The sequence below is a fragment of the Mobula hypostoma genome, chromosome 9 (genome assembly GCF_963921235.1).
Source record: "Mobula hypostoma chromosome 9, sMobHyp1.1, whole genome shotgun sequence".
NCBI lineage: Eukaryota > Metazoa > Chordata > Chondrichthyes > Myliobatiformes > Myliobatidae > Mobula > Mobula hypostoma.
The window spans coordinates 147,527,145-147,548,845 of NC_086105.1; the positions used below are offsets into that span (position 1 = coordinate 147,527,145).

The 21,701-nt window shown below is 44.7% G+C and overlaps 1 protein-coding gene across 1 annotated transcript in view; it reads right to left on the reverse strand.

The window, feature by feature from the left end:
• kdelr2b (KDEL endoplasmic reticulum protein retention receptor 2b) overlaps positions 1-11,966 on the reverse strand; it is a 32,410-nt gene extending 20,444 nt beyond the window's left edge. The window contains exon 1 of the mRNA XM_063059395.1: positions 11,746-11,966. Coding sequence (XP_062915465.1) covers positions 11,746-11,836 — 91 coding nt within the window. The 5' untranslated portion in view covers positions 11,837-11,966. The remainder of the gene's footprint in view (positions 1-11,745) is intronic.
• Positions 11,967-21,701: the final 9,735 nt, after the last annotated feature.

A 21,701-nucleotide genomic window follows, 5' to 3' on the forward strand; every position in this document is an offset into this window, starting at 1 on the left:
TGCGACAGTACGGACAGAGATGGATGACCTTCATCGCTGCCCTAAACACAAGTGGCGTAATGGGAATGAAGTGTATGCGGAGGAAGAAAATATGAGCAAGGCTCTTAATGAGTTTCACTGTGATGGTGGCAAGGTAAACTGTGTTCAAATCACTGATTGAATGATTTATTATCCTTGTAAACCGCAAGGCAAAAATAAAATGTACACCAAGTGTTAAAGTAAAGAAGAACATCTGACCAGTTTTTAAAATCTCTCTGGCCTAATGCCAGCATACACGAGGACCACAAAAATTATTATTGCTTAAAAAGTAAGGTAAGGATAGACAAATTTGGTAGTTCGCAAATTATTCAAATTCACTAAGGTAGACATTCATTAGAAAGGACAAATAGCATGCATTTGTTAAGGGAAAGACATGATTGGCAAATATGACTGAATTCTTTGAGGCGGTAACAAGGAGGGCTGATGAGGGTAGTGTACTCAGAGTTTTGACAAGGTCCCATATAGCACAAATAAGATAGCAAGCACTGTAGAAAAGCTACAACTACACAAGAGTGTGTGGTGGAAATGCAGGAAATTGTTGCTGGGATTGGAAAATTGTAGCTATAGAATGAAAGACTGGAACCACTGGGGTTACTTCATCAGAACAAAGAAAGTTGTGGAAATTTAAATGTTAAACACAAGAGTTTCTGAATTGGGTAGCATCTATGGAGGGAAACAGACAGTCAACGTTTAGGGTGAAGACTTTTCATTTGAACAATTTCCAAATGAAGAGCCTTGACCCAAAACATCTATTGGCCCTTATGCTTCATGATCCACTGAGTTCCTCCAGATACTAGTAGCTGCAGTTTCATTGTCAACATTTTCCATTGGAAGTAGGGTCAAAAACCAAAGTTCAAAGTATGGTCAGGCCACACTTAGATCCCCTCCAGTTCGCCTACCAGCCCTGACTAGGAGTTGAGGATGCCATCGTCTACCTGCTGAACCATGTCTACGCCCACCTGGACAAGCCAGTGAGTGCTGTGAGGGTCATGTTTTTCGACTTCTCCAGTGCGTTCAACACCATCCGCCCTGCTCTGCTGGGGGAGAAGCTGACAGCGATGCAGGTGGATGCTTTCCTGGTGTCATGGATTCTTGATTACCTGACTGGCAGACCACAGTACGTGTGCTTGCAACACTGTGTGTCCAACAGAGTGATCAGCAGCACTGGGGCTCCACAGGGGACTGTCTTGTCTCCCTTTCTCTTCACCATTTACACCTCGGACTTCAACTACTGCAGAGTCTTGTCATCTTCAGAAGTTTTCTGATGACTCTGCCATAGTTGGATGCATCAGCAAGGGAGATGAGGCTGAGTACAGGGCTATGGTAGGAAACTTTGTCACATGGTCTGAGCAGAATTATCTGCAGCTTAATGTGAAAAAGACTAAGGAGCTGGTGGTACACCCGAGGAGAGCTAAGGTACCAGCAACCCCTGTTTCCAGCCAGGGGGTCAGTGTGGACATGGTGAAGGATAACAAATACCTGGGGATACGAATTGACAATAAACTGGACTGGTCAAGGAACACTGAGGCTGTCTACAAGAAGGGTCAGAGCCGTCTCTATTTCCTGAGGAGACTGAGGTCCTTTAACATCTGCCGGACGATGCTGAGGATGTTCTACGAGTCTGTGGTGGCCAGTGCGATCATGTTTGCTGTTGTGTGCTGGGGCAACAGGCTGAGGGTAGCAGACACCAACAGAATCAACAAACTCATTCGTAAGGCCAGTGATGTTGTGGGGATGGAACTGGACTCTCTGACGGTGGTGTCTGAAAAGAGGATGCTGTCCAAGTTGCATGCCATCTTGGACAATGTCTCCCATCCACTACATAATGTACTGGGTGGGCACAGGAGTACATTCAGCCAGAGACTCATTCCACCGAGATGCAACACAGAGCGTCATAGGAAGTCATTCCTGCCTGTGGCAATCAAACTTTACAACTCCTCCCTTGGAGGGTCAGACACCCTGAGCCAATAGGCTGGTCCTGGACTTATTTCCTGGTATAATTTACATATCACTATTTATGGTTTTATTACTATTTAATTATTTATGGTGCAACTGTAACAAAATCCAATTTCCCCATGGGATCAATAAAGTATGACTATGACTAAGCATGTGGTGGTTGCTCACTGTGTCCAACAATGACAGAAAAACCTAAGGGGGGGGTGGTTTTTAGAGGGGAAAAGGCATGGCACTGGAGCAGTTCCACTCTCTCGAGCTCAGAAGTCTGGGTCAAGTGGTACAAACAAGCATCTCAAACTGGGGTCTTCCACGGTTGCAGAGGATGATCACAACATCTGCTGTACCTTGTCATGTCCCTCGCTTTCCACAGAACGTTGCAGTACCACCTTCCTAGCCTTTGGATCTTACTGTAGATCTCATCCACCCAGTCTGCTGGAGCAGGCTTATACAGCCATGCCATGTCCTCATCTTACCAGGGTATGAGGGTGCCAGCTACCCTCACCTGGTTTAGCCTGCCTGTTGAAACGGCTATACCAGGGTGCCAACAGCCACAGTATCCAGTGGGGAGTAAAGGGGAGTGAGCTACCTTGGAATGGACACAAGCCTCTTCACTAGAGGTGCTACCCCTCCTTAAATATGTATGAAAGTACACATGCCACAATATACAAAACTGAAATTCATTTTCTTGTGGGCATACTCAATAAAACCATTGATGAAAGAATGAATGGACTCGAGGGGTAAAGTTTTAAAATAATTTGCAGAATGACTATAGGGAGATGTGTTCAAACAGTGTCACAAAGACAGTAGGGGAGAAGGAAATCAATAAAGGAGCGGTGGAAATAAACATGCCTGGTTGTGTACTCGAACAGCCACAACCTGCAGAGCAACTGATCCAGTGCTTGAAATGGAAAATCCCTTGAAGAGCTCTTCCAACGGGCGTGGGCACAATGTACCAAACAGCCCAATGTTGTAGAATCAGAATTTTCACTGCAGAGCAGATAGTGCAGGAAGAGATTCCCACCTCTCAACATACTGGCTTCACTGTAAAATATGGCAGTCAGAGCCCAACTGTGTAGCTTATGTCAGGTAATAAACAAAAGTGCCTGGTGGGTTTAGATTGATGTGGTTGGGGACCCAAGCAGATCTCTGAAGAGCTACCAAAGACAGTTCCATTTTGCCCAGCTCCCAAAAATTCCAAACTGAACTGCCTACAGGTCTAAGTATTTATAGCACTGTGTAATCTCTGAACATTTAGGTTCAGGGATTACAAAATCTGTTACTCTTTGATTTAACACTCTGCAAGGTATGTTAAAGATTTAAATGCTAATAAATGGAACTATGGTTTATATGGATTTCATGGCATCCTAATGTATGGCTAGACCAACGATGCAGAACTTCCAGCCTATGGGAAGACCCCATTCAGCCATTCTGCATCAACAACCTGGAATGCAGTTCCTGATTGACAGGTTCCTTGAAAAGCACAGAGCTGTAAGATCCATCCTTAAAAATGCTATGACAGCTGACCCTGTCATACAGCCAAATTACCAGTTGTCAAAACATCACAGACTGAATGCCCGTATCCTTTAACATTCAAACAAAGTATTCAACATTTTTCAAGTGCCAAGTTTAAAAATTAAAGTACTGGATAATACTTAAATACATTTTTTATCTGTTAAAAGGTGAATACAATTACCTGGAACTTTCCCATTCCCCTGTTCACTGACATACAGAGTGATTTGCCATTACAACTTTTGTTACAGGAAGTTGGCACACTGCCACAGTATTCCAGAAAGAGTCCAAGTAAGCAGTCAGAATATACGTGGCAAAGATCTCCCAGGAAGTTCAGGATTTCTACACTTCAGAAGAGCTCTGAATAATGAATCTGAGTCTCTTCTGCAAAGGTGAGTCTCTTCCCCATTGAATCACCAACGCAAAAACTGAAAAGACGTGAGCACAGCAGGCAATGGAAGCACAGGGAGGCAGACAGCACAAAGGCATTAACTGCACCCAATCAGATTGAAGGCCTAGCTGCACACAGATTCTTGTATACTTCAGGGGGTTATTCAATTAACTTCTCAGCCATGAGATTAGGAAAGGGAAATCTAATGCAAGCTGACAAGCTAATGTCATATCACCCTCAAAATGAGCTAAATTTATGACAAGTTAATATCACATCACCCTCAAAATGAGCTAAACTCATGACAAGTTAATATCATATCCTCAAAACGAGCTGAATTCATGACAATTTAATGTCACATCACCCTCAAAATAAGCTAAATTCAGAGACATTTTGGCAACACAGGAAACTACTCATTGTCGAAAAGTGCAAATGTCAAAATACACGAGAGAATCATCAACCTCCACAACCATTTTAACCAACTCAGCCAAGGCGGGCTGCCAGAGGAGAAAGGTTGGGCGTGGGGCTAGCCCACAATCACCTAGCACTACAGAAGCTCTGAGGACCTCATCCCTGGGAGTGGAAGATAGGGCACACCTGGTTACAAGTTGAAAAACTGGCCCAGGATAGAGGACTCTGGCAAGCGGCTGTCGTCAGCCTATGTCCCAGTAGGGGTTTTGGGTTTAAGACCATCATCTGTAAAATGGTTAATCTCTCCAATTAAAGAACTGTCACATTTACTAACATTAAAGAAACCATTCGCAAAGCACATTTCACCACGCAACGATATTACAATGTGTTTCAGAATCATTGAGGTGCTATTGGAATGCAAGTAAAATGTAACAGCCAATCCAGGTCTACAAGAGAAATAATGGTATAATGGAAGAATCTGTTGCATTGAATGAAGTTAACTGACACATGAGAACTTCACTCTGAAATAACCACAGAACTGATTCTCTCTGCAGGGGTTCCCAAACTGTTTTTTTAAAGCCATGGACCAATACCAATAAGCAAGGGGTCTGTGGATCCTAGGTTAGGAACCCCTGTGTAACTCATTCCAAGTATGCCATATCCAACAGCACAGCATTCCCTCAGTATTATGCTTCACTATCAGTCTAGACAATATTCACTGGTCTATGAAGTGAGATGGATTATCTTGGGCACTAACAGGCAAGGTCGTGAACCTGAACCATTTAACCAACTACAATCCTCCTGCGAGCCAGACCATCCTGGGAGGGGGGGGGAGGGTTGGTCAATTTTTATTTATTTATTTAGAGATACAGCATGCAACAGGCCCTTCCGGCCCAATGAGCCGCACCACCCAGTAACCCACCGATTTAACCCTGCCGAACCACAGGACTATTTACAATGACCAATTAACCTACTAACTGGTAGGTCTTTGGACTGTGGGAGGAAACTGGAACACTTGTAGGAAACCTATGCATTCAGAGGAAGGATGTATAAATTTCTTACAGAGGACGCCAAAATTAAACTTCAAACTCCAACACCCCAAGCTAACCATTACACTAATGTGGCAACCCATTACTTTGTGACCTATTATTTTTAATGTTCTTTCAATGGCACATCACATCACCGACACATTTTAATGATGCACTCCCCCTAACCAGGCCAGAGTTTCCCAAAACTACAATAAACTGCTAAAAGTTTTCAAGTGACTTAACCCATTCCCTGGACCCACTGATCTCTGTTTGAAACACCTACCAAAAGAGTTCACCTTCTCACATCAGACATTAATTTGGAGCTAAAGCACATGTTTGTGTGTAGGAGAGGAGAGGGAGCAAGGGAAAGAATTTCCCCCACAAGTGATGTTGCACAGCAACACTAAGTCAACATTATGCACCACACCTTGTAGAACCAGGTGGAATCACCTAGGCTTCCTTACAAAGGGCCTCGTCATCAAAAACTTCAGTGTACGTAGCAGGAAGCTGCTCCACCTGCTTTTCCCAAGGTCCAACGTGACTCTAATGAAGAAGTCTATCAAATGCAGTTTCCTCTCTGGTTGCATTACACCAGATGGGTTGGAAACACTACATACATGATAATAATTCTTGTAGAGACAATAGATTTTCCGATTATGGGGAAAAAGTACAATTCTAGCCACTGAATATCCCTTGGTTAAAGGCAACTAGCTTTTACTGTACCTGAGGAATGAATAAGTATACATTTGGTAATGGAGGGTCAGGATTAACACTAGAAGGAGTTTTGATCCCAATGCCAATTGGGCAGCATGGCAGGGTAGCAGTTAGTGCACAGCGATCACTAATCTGGGTTCAATTCCTGCTGACGCAAGTAGATTGCACAACCTCCCTGTGACTGTGTGGGTTTCCTCTGGGTGCTCTGGTTTCCTCCCACATCCCAAAGACATACAGGTTAGTCACGGGCATGCTATGTTAGTGCTGGAAGTGTGACGACACTTTCAGGCTGCCCCCAGAATGATGCTCACACTGCGTTGGTTGTTGACATAAAACAACACATTTCACTGTATGTTTTGATGGACATTTAACAGATAATATAATTAATTTTTATCCTTTGTGAACCTGAACTATAATAGTGATATTTAAGAAATGGCAATTGCTCTAAGTTTTTTAGTCCCAAATTCAAGATAGGTTGCGACAGTAACCGGGTCAGGTCAAAGATCCCTCAGTGGGTGAGCATCTGGGGGACAGTGACCACCGCTCCCTGGCCTTTAGCATTATCATGGAAAAGGATAGAATCAGAGAGGACAAGAAAATTTTTAATTGGGGAAGGGCAAATTATGAGGCTATAAGGCTAGAACTTGCGGGTGTGAATTGGGTTGATGTTTTTGCAGGGAAATGTACTATGGACATTTGGTCGATGTTTAGAGATCTCTTGCGGGATGTTACAGATAAATTTGTCCCGGTGAGGAAGATAGAGAATGGTAGGGTGAAGGAACCATGGGTGACAAGTGAGGTGGAAAATCTAGTCAGGTGGAAGAAGGCAGCATACATGAGGTTTAGGAAGCAAGGATCAGATGGGTCCATTGAGGAATATAGGGAAGCAAGAAAGGAGCTTAAGAAGGGGCTGAGAAGAGCAAGAAGGGGGCATGAGAAGGCCTTGGCGAGTAGGGTAAAGGAAAACCCCAAGGCATTCTTCAATTATGTAAAAGGATGACAGGAGTGAAGGTAGGACCGATTAGAGATAAAGGTGGGAAGATGTGCCTAGAGGCTGTGGAAGTGAGCGAGGTCCTCAATGAATACTTCTTTTCGGTATTCACCAATGAGAGGGAACTTGATGATGGTGAGGACAATATGAGTGAGGTTGATGTTCTGGAGCATGTTGATATTAAGGGAGAGGAGGTGTTGGAGTTGTTAAAATACATTAGGACAGATAAGTCCCCGGGGCCTGACCGAATATTCCCCAGGCTGCTCCACGAGGCGAGAGAAGAGATTGCTGAGCCTCTGGCTAGGATCTTTATGTCCTCGTTGTCCACGGGAATGGTACCGGAGGATTGGAGGGAGGTGAATGTTGTCCCCTTGTTCAAAAAAGGTAGTAGGGATAGTCCGGGTAATTATAGACCAGTGAGCGTTATGTCTGTAGTGGGAAAGCTGTTGGAAAAGATTCTTAGAGATGGGATCTCTGAGCATTTAGAGAATCATGGTCTGATCAGGGACAGTCAGCATGGCTTTGTGAAGGGCAGATCGTGTCTAACAAGCCTGATAAGAGTTCTTTGAGGAGGTGACCAGGCATATAGATGAGGGTAGTGCAGTGGATGTGATCTACATGGATTTTAGTAAGGCATTTGACAAGGTTCCACACAGTAGGCTTATTCAGAAAGTTAGAAGGCATGGGATCCAGGGAAGTTTGGCCAGGTGGATTCGGAATTGACTTGCCTGCAGAAGGCAGAGGGTGGTGGTGGAGGGAGTACATTCGGATTGGAGGATTGTGACTAGTGGTGTCCCACAAGGATCTGTTCGGGGACCTCTACTTTTCGTGATTTTTATTAACGATCTGGATGTGGGGGTAGAAGGGAGGGTTGGCAAGTTTGCAGACGACACAAAGGTTGGTGGTGTTGTAGATAGTGTAGAGGATTGTCGAAGATTGCAGAGAGACATTGATAGGATGCAGAAGTGGGCTGAGAAGTGGCAGATGGAGTTCAACCCGGAGAAGTGTGAGGTGGTACACTTTGGAAGGACAAACTCCAAGGCAGAGTACAAAGTAAATGGCAGGATACTTGGTAGTGTGGAGGAGCAGAGGGATCTGGGGGTACATGTCCACAGATTCCTGAAAGCTGCCTCACAGGTGGATAGGGTAGTTAAGAAAGCTTATGGGGTGTTAGCTTTCATAAGTCGAGGGATAGAGTTTAAGAGTCACGATACAATGATGCAGCTCTATAAAACTCTGGTTAGGCCACACTTGGAGTACTGTGTCCAGTTCTGGTCACCTCACTATAGGAAGGATGTGGAAGCATTGGAAAGGGTACAGAGGAGATTTACCAGGATGCTGCCTGGTTTAGAAAGTATGCATTATGATCAGAGATTAAGGGAGCTTGGGCTTTACTCTTTGGAGAGAAGGAGGATGAGAGGAGACATGATAGAGGTGTACAAGATAATAAGAGGAATAGATAGAGTGGATAGCCAGCGCCTCTTCCCCAGGGCACCACTGCTCAATACAAGAGGACATGGCTTTAAGGTAAGGGGTGGGAAGTTCAAGGGGGATATTAGAGGAAGGTTTTTCACTCAGAGAGTGGTTGGTGCGTGGAATGCACTGCCTGAGTCAGTGGTGGAGGCAGATACACTAGTGAAGTTTAAGAGACTACTAGACAGGTATATGGAGGAATTTAAGGTTGGGGCTTATATGGGAGGCAGGGTTTGAGGGTCGGCACAACATTGTGGGCCGAAGGGCCTGTACTGTGCTGTACTATTCTATGTTCTATGACAGAGTTGAAAAATTTGAAGAAATTCTTCCCATGCAAGTAAGTTGTTCAAAGAACAGACCAAGAAGAATTTAACCTGGTGGCTAGCTATACCCTGCACAATGCTGGGTAAAGCAGTCAGCACTTTACACGTTTACAGGAGCAACAAAGCTCTACACTGGTGTGTACAAAAAGGCATCTGTTCATCCTGAAGGACAGCACAGGTAGATGATGACAGTACTGTGTGTAAAATCAAAGGAGCTAAGTTTTAAGCAGCACTGTAGAACTACAATGAAATGAAAATGACTGAGTCAACTTTTCATATGCTTTATATTACAGATGGGATTTTACAGTTGAAGTATTGCTTTCACCAAACACTTTCCTATTGACACTTGAGTATACAGTGAAAACATTGATACTAACTTCGCCTTCAAGGAGGAACAGGAAACCACCTCTTCATGAGGTAGCTATTAAGATTTTATAGCATCATTCCTAAGTAAATGCTGGAGGTCACTGATAAAGTGCTGGCAGTACTTTCAAACTGCAATACAACTCTTCACAGATGCACTTATGGCAGATTCACATCACCTAATACGGAGAGGTAACCTGGCGGAATAACCATCTGCTTGGTCAAATACTTTATACAACAGTTGGCAGTTGAAAGAAAAGTGAAAATAACATAACAGTTCACGTCAATGACCTTTCATCAGAATCGTCTCGTCACACAAGCTGCATGATTGGCTGGGTTTTCCAGCAGTTGTTAGACTCTTCCATTTGTTGTAAACAAAGCAGATACACTGCCCTTAACTTGGGTATACAGGGATGAAAGTTGGTTATCCTTCACAAATCACACCAAGGCTCTCTCCAGTACGTAAAATCAGTGGGGAAAAACAAGCTAAAGGCAGCCTAACAGGCAAGTATTTGCTACGAGGCAAGACTAACACTAGAAAAAAAAAGTTTAGAGGTTAAACGTAGAAGCTATTTTCAAGTTTTTGGAACTCAGCCAACCTTTGCAACTAACGCAACTTTTTTCATTGTCACTTTCAAGAATTAGACTGTTATTTCTGTTGTGACTGAAATCTTAATCAGTTAGTATCATGGGTAAACCATTTGAAATGCTTATTTAAGGGCAGTGCCACAAGACTATACATGTACCACACCAAGCTATACCTTTGATAATCTTTCACTAATGGATCTTAAATGTCAATTCATCCAACTTCCAGTAATTTCACTCCTCCCCTTCTGATTCCCCTCTCAGCTGCCCATCGGTTCCCTTCTTCCCCTTCTCCTATGGTGCATCGTCCTATCAGGTTCCCCCTTCAGCCCATTACCTTTTCCACCCATCACCTCCCAGCTTCTCACATCATTCTCTCTCCCAATCTACCTTTTCCTGGTTTCACCCATCACCTACCAGTTGTACTCCTTCCCCTCCCTCCCCCCCCCACCCACCAACTTCTTCTGGCTTCTACCACCCTCTTCTTTCCAAGTGCTGATGGAAGGGTCTCAGCCCAAAACATCGACTGCTTTATCCATCTCCATAGATGCTGCCTGGCCTACTGAGCTCCTCTGACAAACAACCTTCTGTCAATAGCACAGTGGAAATACAGGAGAAAAGAGACAAGAAAGAAAAGTAAACAATGTAAGCAGAGTTAATTCAGAGAAAAGTATTTTCTTTATCAATGAGAGAATGTACAAGGAACAGTATTCTGTGCTTCATGGGATCAAGGCTGAATACATCATGAATTGGTGATCAGAAATTTGGTCAATTTACCAAATCCCCCCATTACTGAGGACCATCCCCCCTTTTGCTACAAATAACCCCACAATTATGCTAATGGTCAAGGCTGCTTCTGAATAAGCAGCTTACTGCATTGACAGTCACTGTAAATCCAACTCCAGCAGTACTTGGAGAGCCCCAACCACGCTCTTCACAAGGGAAAAGGGAACACACAAGGAAGTTTTTCAATATCTGCATTTGGGGACTACAATAGCTTCGGTTTGTACATTGACAATTTACCAGAATTTCTGTTGGACTATTTCCCATTTTAACTTGGAAGGACAAAAGTGCAACGAGCATCAAAGTTTGGCTGAATTTGCGGGAGTGCTCAGACACTTAAAACACCTTGTGTGTCTTTTTTTAAATATAAATTTCAGCAACGCGAATTTTACTGAGTGTTTGCAACTTACACGCATGCGTTCAAGAAACGGTGGCGAAACAAAGGGCAAACAAAGCAACGCTGTTGCATTTCCATCACAATACCCGAACCAACACAGATGGTCAAACAGCACACCTAAAGTTAACAATTCTCATTCGAAGCTCATCCTTTGCAGAGAAGACAACTCCCTCACCATACCTAAAGCGTCTGCCACGTCAGAGCATGACCATCAAACCAAACTGACGGCTGCACAATGGCGTGGGGGGAACTCGAGGAATACACTGAGTTGCAGTTAGAAAGTCATGATTAAATAAAATAAAATCCTTTCCAACGATCAGCTATCATTAGTTATTCACTATTTGAACTACAAATGCACTATGAATTGGACGAAAGCATCCTTTAGGACATCCCCGCTTATTCTCTTGCTAACTTGCAAGGAACACGAAACTCTTATTTGACGTGATGGTTGCAAAGCAAAGTCCGGCGGTGATGTCAGCAGGGGTTACAGAGAGACGGTGTGAGTGACCGCAGGTCCGGTCAAGCAGCAGGGTCCTAAAGGTCAGCATAGTAGCCACACACACAAGACAGCGACCAGATGTGGCCAATACCTGCAGTCAGGCGTAACGCGGTGGAAGGAAGGACCCTGGGGTACCGCAAAGGCACCCAGGCAACCGAGGCCTAACGTGGGCCGCCGACCAGCGTCCACTCCCCGGGGTTTTCTACATGCAGCCTTTCACATGAAAGCCCCAACGGAGGTAAGCCCTCTGCCGCTTCGGCGCTTCCCCGTTACCCGCCGAGCTTACCGGCGCACGATCGGGTCTTCCATATCTTCAGCAGCAGGATGATGATGGCCACCAAGTGCGAGAAGTCGCCGGTCAACCGAAAGACGTTCATGGCGGCCGGGCGTCTGAGTGAGAGGCGGGAGAGAGAGGGAATGAGAGAAAGCAAAGCGGTGACCGTCCCTCAGCCGAACCTCGGGCGCTCCTCCCCGGCAAAATGGCGGCGGCAGCGACGTGGCCCGGGGACGTGGCCAACGGCCGGGAGGCCACGCCCCCCTCTCGGGCCGGGCCGCGCCGCGCACCATGGGATCGCGGGCAACGTCATCCCTGCCGGCTCAGCACGCGCGCTCGGAAGCCGCGCCCACGCAACCCGGATCCCGGACCGAAATAAAGCCGCCCCCCCCACCCCCGATCCGCCAGAAGCCCCGCCCACGCCACGCCCGCTCAACTACGAAGTCCGGGCGGAGACACGCCCGCCTAACCCTGGAACCCGCGGTCATTGCCCGCGAGAGGACCCGCCCACACAACTCCGGAACCGGCCGGACCACGCCCACTACCCCGGGCCGCGCGACGCTCCATGGAGACGGTAACGTCATCCGGCCTGCTCGGCCCATAGTCCCGCCCACTTAAAGGGCCAGTCTCATGTTTCGCCCAATATTAATATCTTTTCCAAAAATCCACAAAATTATCCCCTTTCAGAGGTGCATAACTAACAGGAAGAGAAGACTGGTCCTTCTAATAAATAGAAATAAACACTGGCCAAAGACAGGAGATTCTGCAAAGCAACACACACAAAATGCTGGAGGAATTCAGCAGGTCGGGCAGTGTCTATGGAAATGAATAAAAGTTTCGGGTCGAGACTCTGCTTTAGGGCTAGAAATACCCATCAGGTTAGGAGGTATCTTTGAAGAGGGAACCAGGCCGAAATGTTGCACATCATTAACCTTTCAGAAGGGTGAAACACCTTGCGGGAATTTACAGGACGCGGTCTGTTTATTTCAGGATCTCAGCATGTACAGTTTTTTAAAATTGGAAGCAGGACTGCACACCTCTCCATGTGTCAAAGGTGCGGAGATGAAGATGGGGAGAGTTGCAAATTCCGAGGTCTGACTATTACCGCGGTCCAAACACGTGGATTCAATGGATAAGAAAGCTAATGTCTTTACTTCCTCAGAAGGCTAAAGAGATTCGGCGTGTCTCCGATTACTTTTACCAATTTTTGTGGATCGGACGCATCGGGTGCAGTAACGGCTCCGCAAGAAATTGCAGAGTTGTGAACCTCCCCGACACTGGCTTTGTCTACACCTCCCGCTGCCTCAGGAACTTAACCTCCCCACAATGTTGTGCCGACCTTTTAATAACCAATCTAACCCTTCCCTCCCACATAATTGCCATTTTTCTTTCATACGTGTGCCTATCTAAGATTTCTTCAATGTCCCTAATGTGTCGGCCTCTACCACCATCCCTGGCAGGGCGTTTCACACACCCACCACTCTGAGTAAAAATCCGACCTCTGACATCCCTCCCTATACTGTTCGCCAATCACCTTCAATTAATGCCCCCCTGTAGTACCCATTTCCACCTGGGGAAAAGTCTTTGGCTGTCCACTCTTCCTATGCCTCTATCTTGTAGACCTTTATTAAGTCATTCTCCTTCACTCCAAAGAGAAAAGCCTTAGCTCTCTCAACCTCTCCTCATAAGACACATTCTGTAATCTGGGCAGCATCCTGGTAAATCTCCTCTGCACCCTCTCTAAAGCTTCCACACCCTTCCTATAATGAGGTGGCCAGAACTGAACACAATACTCCAAGAGTGGTGGGAACTAATGAAGGCCAACACACCATCCACCTTAACCACCCTACCAAATCATTGTGCGGCAACTTTGAGGAATCTATGGATTGTGACTCCAAAATCCCTCTGTTCCTCCACAATGCTAAGAATACAGTCATAGACGATCCAACCTGGACCCACGACACCTCCTCATTATTCTAGAAGGCACAGCAGTGTCTACACTTTCTGAGGAGACTGGGGTATGCAAGGCACCCTACCCCCGTTCTAACAACTTTCTATGGGAGCACCATCAGAACTGTCCTGTTTGGCGGCATCGTTGCGTGTACGGAAGCTGACAGGCATTGGACTGCAAAACCTTTCAAGGATAGTAAAAACCACTGAGAGGATCATAGGGGGTCTCCCCCCACCTCCCCCATTTGTTACACTTACCAGGCGAGTTGCAGACAAAGGGCCCAAAGCATTGCTGAGGATCCCCACCACCCATCGCACAATCTCTCTGACCCACTACCGTCAGGAAGGAGGGACAGCAGCATCAGGACTAGGACTGTCAGACTGGGTAACAGCTTCTTCCCTCAGGCTGTGAGACTAATGAATACCCTGCCACTGCTGAGGTCTTGTCACTAGGACAGGGAGCTGTTCACTGCTCATCTCTGCAATGCACTATATGCATTTTAAATTATATTTTATTAACTTATTTACAGTAATATTTTGTTTGATGTGCTGTGTGTGATATATGTTGTGTGGCTGCACTGTGGTCTGCCGGAACATTGTTTCGTTTGCTTGTTGACAAAAACTTAAACCTGAACTTGAACTAACCCTGTACTCTGCCTTCAAATTTGATCTTCTAAAGCAAATCACTTCACATGTATTGCACATGACCTTTTCACCTAATTCATAGATCTGGATTACGAACAGTTAGTGTCCAAGCACTAATCCCTACAGCACCCCACTAATCACGGTATCTGAACCCTATCATCCAACAACCAATCATCAACCAATCCAATATGTCGTCTCCAATAGTCTGCCCTTTAATCTTCTTTAATTATCTTTTGTGTGGCAACTTTTCAAAGGCTTTCTGAAGGTTCAACGACTCCACATGAACTGTTTCCATTTTACCTATTTGCTGGCTACAACTTCAAAAATCTCTCCGATTTGTCAAACATACTTCCTTCTCTTAAATCCATGGTGACCAACTTACTGATGGCATGAATATCAATAGGTTTCAAAAGGTACATTTAATGTCAGATAAATGTATACAGTATACATCCTGAATTTCTTTTTCTTCGCAAACATCCATGAAAACAGAGGAGTGCCCCAAAGAATGAATGACAGTTAAAACGTGAGACCCCCGAAGTGCCCCCAGCTCCCCCAGCCACCCACGCACAAGCAGAAGCAAGGCATCCCACCCCCACCGGCAAAAAAGCATCTGCACCCTCCACCGAGCACTCAAGTGTGCAGCAAAGCATCAACAAAGGCACAGACTTGCAGCACCCCAAAGACTACTCGTTCACCCAGTAATTCGACATACCACAGGCTCTCTCTCTCCCTAATGAGAGAAAAGAGGTGTCCCCATTTCACAGCGAGAGGAGAGACATAGCAAACAACTCGCTGATTTCTCCTCCCAGTATATTTCCTTCCCCCTTCTCTCTGCTTCTATTCCCCATTCTGGCCCCTTACCTCTTCTCCTCACCTGCCCATCACCTCCTCCTGGGTCTCCCCTCCTCCTTCCCTTTCCCCCATGGTCCACTCTCCACTCCTATCAGATTCCTTCTTCTCCAGCCCTTCGCCTTTCCCCACCCACCCGGCTTCACCTGTCACCTTCCTGCTCGCCTCCTTCCCCCTCCCCCACCTTTTATTCTGGCATTTTCTCACTTCCCTGATGAGGATCTCGGCCCGAAATGTCGACTGTTTATTCATTTCAATAGATGCTGCCTGACCTGCTGGGTTCCTCCAGCATTGTGTGTGTGTGTGTGTGTGTGTGTCTGTGTGAGTGTGTTGCTCTGAATTTCCAACATCAAGAGAATTTCTCGTGTTTCTGATTAGAATCAGAATCAGGCTCCTCATCACTGACATATGTTGTGAAATGTGTTGTTTTCGATAAGATAGCAGTACAATGCAAAATTTAAATATTGCAAACTCAGAAAGCAGGAAGGTAGGAAGGAAGGGAGGAAAGAGGGATGGGAGGGGGAAGGAAAAATGGAGGGAAAGAGGAAGGATGGAAAGAGCACAGAGGAAGAAGGGAAGGAAAAAAAGAGAGAAGTAGTGTTCATGAGTTTATTGTCCGTTCAGAAATCTGATAGCACAGAGGAAGAAGCTGTTCCTAAAAGATTGAGTGTTCCTAAATATCAAAAAATTACTACAAATAATAGTCTTGCGAGAGCATGGATCTGCGCCTGGAAAGTCTTCACTCTCCAGGGTGCAGGCCTGGGCAAGGTTGTATGGAAGACCAGCAGTTGCCCATGCTGCAAGTTTCCCCTCTCTACGACACCAATGTTGTCCGAGGGAAGGGCATTAGGGCCCATACAGCTTGGCACCAGAGCAATGTGTGATTAAGTGCCTTGCTCAAGGACACAACACGTTCCCTCAGCTGGGGCTCGAACTCACGACCTTCAGGTCACTAGTCCAAAGCCTTAATCATTTGGCCATGTGCCCGCACACAAATAGCAGTAAACAATAAAAATCTAAATCAAATCAATATTTGGTGTGACCATCCTTTAAAACTGCATCAACTCTCTAAGGTATACTGTCGTGCAGTTTTATAAGAGAATCAGCTGGTAAGTTGTTCCAAGCATCTTGGAGAACTCACCACAGTTCTTCCCCAGACTTCATCTGTCTCACTTATTTCTGTCTCTTCAGATAATCCCGGGCAGCCAGGATAATGTTGTGATATGGGCTCTGTGGAGGCCATATCATCTGACACCATATAAAAAAAATCAAGGGTGCCTAAGACTTTTGCTCAGTACTGTATGTCAGTGGTAATGAACCTGATTTGGGTCTGATTCCGATGATCCCATTGAACGATGGGGGTGGGGGTTCAGGATTTGTTTGCCTGGTTCCTTTGTGTCACACATCATGCCAAAATTAATTATTGATCCAAGTCAGCTGTTTAGTTTGCAGAACTTCTGAACTTTTTCCAAACATCACTCCTACAAGGAGCGCCTCCTACACCAACACTGTCACTGAGGCCTGAATCTCCCCAAGTGAAGGGTTAGCCAGCCTGCCTTAATATTCATTCTGCAAGGAAATCACCCATTAAGGTTTTACAACAAACAATCTGCTGGAGGAACTTAGCGGGTGGAGCATCATCTGTAGTGTGGGCATGGAGAGGAACCGTCAATGTTTTGGGTCGAAACTCTACGTCAGAACTAAGGGTCAGAAATGAAACGTTGACAGTTCCGATAGATGCTGCCATTTTAATCAAGGTTCTTTTAGAAGTCAAGAATGAGGCATAAACCATGTTGCGTCACAATTGTTTTATTAAACTTTGATAGAACAAGGAGAAATTGAAACAGCGAGTCTGCTACTTGACGATGAGAGAGAAACTAATGGTGGTGCGGAGTATAATACAGCTAATTTTATACTACCAAGATAAGGAAAATTTCCATTCAAAGCTATAGATAAGAGACAGCCAATTAGAAAGCACACATTTGAATAATGCAGTACCAAATTAACCAATGAGAAAGCACATGTTCACTTAATGCAAAACAAAGAAGCTTCCAGAGTGTTCCAGAATTATACTTTGTATAGACGCTGGAGGCATATTAAACTGTTATTAAGAATCACTTGAAACACAACCAGATAATTATTGCTAAATTGTAAAAATAATTAGTCTAATCTATGAATTAAACAGTCATCTCCCCCCACCCCCATCCCCACACAGATGCTACTTGACCCCCTGAGTTTCTCCAGCAGACTGTTCCTGAGGAAATACAGTATTGTGCAAAAATCTTAGGCACACTTAAAAAATTCTGTAAAGTGAAGATGCTTTCAAAAATAATGAAGTGAAAAGATCCTAAATATCAAAAAAATTTCTAGAAAGAGCAGTAAGCCAACACACTCTTCGTCCCTCTTCCCTCCGGGAGAAGGCTCAGGAGCTTGAAGGCTCATACGGCCAGATTTGGGAACAGCTTCTTTCCAACTGTGATAAGACTGCTGAATGGATCCTGACCCAGATCTGGGCCGTACCCTTCAAATATCCGGACCTGCCTCTCGGTTTTTTTTGCACTACCTTACTTTCCATTTTTCTATTTTCTATTTATGATTTATAATTTAAATTTGTCATATTTACTAATTGTTACTATTTCTAATATTTTAAATATTTAATATTTGTAATCCAGGGAGTGGGAAGCGCAGAATCAAATATTCTAGTATCAATTGTTTGGCGATAATAAAGTATAAAGTATAAGCAGTAAAAAAAAACCTAAAATCAATATTTGGTGTGACCATCCTTTGCCTTTACAACTGCATCAATTCTCTTAGGTACACTGTTGTGTAGTTTTATAAGAAAATTGGTTTGTAGGTTGTTCCAAGCATCTTGCGGAACTTGTCACAGTTTTTCTGCAGACTTTGGCTGTCTCGCTTGCTCCTGTCTCTCCGGGTAATCCCAGACGGCCTCGATGAGGTTGAGATCAGGGCACTGCGGAGGCCATAGCATTTGAAACTATATAAAAAATCTAAGAGGCCTAAGATTTTTGCACTTTCCCACTCAGTTACCGGTGGCCTGTCCTGGAGGGTTGACAGTTGACGGTGGGGAGAGAGAGCCTTGAACCCTTCTGAGAAGCCTCACTCTCTTTTGGAGGCTCTCACACAACAATGCCAGGTAAGAGATGAGGCTGTGATACCAGTCCAGGGAAACTTTCTAGTTTCTACCTTTGGGAGGAGATCCCGGACCCTGAAGACCCACACTCAACATTCCAGGAACAGCCTCTTCCGTTCCACCATCAGATTTCTGAGCAGTCCATGAACACAAGAATACTGTGTGGCTAGGCACAGCTCAAATGCTATCTATAAATTTGCTGACGACACAAGTCTTGTTGGCAGAATTTCAGATGGTGAAGAGAGGGCGTACAGGAGTGAGGCATATCATCTAATTGAGTGTGTCACGGCAATAACCTTGAACTCAGTGTCAGTAAGAGTAAAGAACTGAGTGGACATCAGAAAGGGCAAGGCAAAGGACCACACACCAGTCCTCATAGAGGGATCAGAAGTGGAAAGAGTGAGCGATTTCAGGTTCCTGGGTGTCTCAGAGGACCTATCCTGAGCCCAACATATCAATGCAGCTACGAAGAAGGCACATCAGTGGCTATATTTTATTAGGAGTTTGAGGAGATTTGGTATGTCACCAAAGACACTCGCAAATTCCTACAGGTGTATTGTGGAGAGCTTTCTAACTGGTTGTATCACCATCTGGTATGGGGGTGTGGGGAAGAGGCTATTGTACAGGATTTAAGTAGGCTGCAGAGAGTTGTAAAATTAGTCGGCTCCATCATGGGCACCAGCCTCCGTAGTATCCAGAACATCTTCAAGGAGCGTTGCCTTAAAAAGGTGGCATCCATCATTAAGGATCCCCATCAGGGAGGAGGTACGGGAGCCTGAAGACACACACCCATCAATTCAGGAACAGCTTCTTCCCCTCACCATCTGATGTCTGAATGGGCATTGAACCCACGAACACTACCTCACTCCTTCTGTTATTTCTACGTTTGCACTACATATTAACTAAAATACATATACTGTATAAACTTACCGTAATTCATTTTCTCTCTGATTATGTATTTAATTGTACTGCTGCTGCAAAGTCAACAGATTTCGTGACTTATGCTGGTGATATCAAACCTGATTCTGATTGTACATCACTATTCCTCTTTCAGTACTCTTAATTTATTTTTGTAATTTATCATAACTTTAAGTCTTTGCACTGTACTGCTGCCACAAAATACAGAAATTAGTGATGATAAATCCGATTCTGATTCATTTTGAAACAGTTTAATTTAATGGCATAGTAAAACATTTTCTTTTCAGTTCATTGCTTCCTGGGGAGTGAAGTCGTGGTAACTTAGCGGTTAGGGTTATGATTCACTGTAGGAAGTTTGTACGTTCTCCCCACGACACCGTGAATTTCCTCTGGGTGCTCCAGTTTCCTCCCACATTCCAGAGATGTAAAGGTTAATATGCTTGGATGCGCTGTGTTGGCGATGGAAGTAGATGGAGCATATTCCGCCTGGAGGTCGGTGACCAGTGGTGTTCCACAGAGATTTGTTCTGCGGCCCCTGTTCTGTGAGTTTTATAAATGTCTTGGATGAGGAAGTGGAAAGGGTGAGTTAGTAAGTTTGCAGATGACACGGAGGTCGGTGGAGTTGTGGATAACCTGGAGGGTTGTTCTAGGATGCAGTGGGATATTGACAGGATGCAGAGCTGGGCTGAGGAGTGGCAGATGGAGTTCAGCCTGCAGAAGTCTGAAATGATTCACTTCGGAAGGTCGAATTTGAAGGCAGAATACAGGGATGGTGGCAGAATTCTTAGCAATGAGGAGGAACAGGAGGGTCTTGGGGTTCATGACAATATATCCCAAAATGTTGCAGTGCAAGTTTGTAAATTGTTAAGAAAGCTTGTGATGTGTTGGCCATCATTGATCAGGGGACTGGGTTCAAGAGCCATGAGCTGATGTGGCCCTGCTCTATAAAACCCTGTGTAGACCACACTTGGAATATTGTGACAGTTCTGATCATCTCGTTATAGGAAGGATGTGGAAGCTTTAGAGAGGGTGCAGAGGAGATCTACCAGGATGCTACCTGGATTGGAGAGCATGTATTATGAAGATAGGTTGAATGAGCTAGGGCTTTTCTCTGGCGAAAAGGAGGATGAGAGGTGATTTTGACAGAGGATAGGAGGCATTAATAGAGTGGATAGTCAGGGTGGAAATGGCTTATACAAGGGGGGGGGTGTAATTTGAAGATGAATGGATAGAGTATAGGTGGGTTGTCAGAGGTAAGTTCTTTACACAGAGATTGGTGGGTGCGTGGAACACCCAGCCAGGGGTGATGTGAATATCACATTAAGAAACTCTTAGATAAGGCACATGGATGATAGAAAAATGGAGGGCTATGTGGGAGAGAAGGGTCAGATTGATCTTAGAGTAAGTTAAACGGTTGTCAAAACATTGTGAAAGGCCCTGTTGCGTGCTGCTCTATCTCTACAGTTAGCACCATTTTAACATTCAGTTTGCTGGGGATCATTCTTTCACAGGACCTCACGTATGAGAAACACATCTCCTTCATTAATAAAAGGGCTCAGCAGGGGATGTACTTTGTGCTGCAGTGGGTAAAATTCCATCTTCCCCGGAACGTACTGGTACAGCTCTACACTGCCATCATAGACAGCATCCTCACATCAGCCACTCCTTGTCTGGTTTAGCGCAGCGTCCCCTCACAATGTATGAAAGCTACAGCGAACTGTCAAGTCAGCAGAAAAGGTCTACCATCACTTCAGGACTTGCATGTGTCCAGGACAATGAAGTGGACACTGCTCATCGGAAAACTGCCTCTCCCAAAGCCCCCTCTGGAAAGCATTATGAAGCTATTAAAACAAAAACTTCACTCCCTCTTAAAAGTTTCTTCCCTCGGGCAACTCATCTGATCAACCAATCTGGTTAGTACCCACCTCCACCCCCTCTATCTATTAACCCTGACACTGCACTGTAAACACTTTAAACCACTGTTTTATAATGATGTTTAAATTGTAAATACATGCTGGTGTTTATATACAGTATTTATGCACATTTTATCCTATATCTATATAATTCTTCAAAATTATAATTGTGTTTTTTGTTGCAGTCGCGTCAACACTCCACAGCAAATTCCTAATCCATGTAAATGTATTTGGTGAATAAAGTTGATCCTTGATTTGTTAAAGATTAAAGCTTTGCTTTATTTGTTACATGTAAGTGAAAATATCTAGTTAAATGCATCATTTGTGTCAATGACAAACACAGTCAGAAGATGTGCTGGGGGGCCAGCATAACGTGTCCACAATGTATTAACCCTAACCCGGACAGCTCTGTGCAAAAGTCTTAGACACGCATATATATATAGCTCGGGTGCCTAAGAAATTTGCACAGTACTGTAGTAATTTTATGTATTGCACTGTACTGCTGAAAAAAAAAGAAATTTCATGACGTATGTGAGTGATGA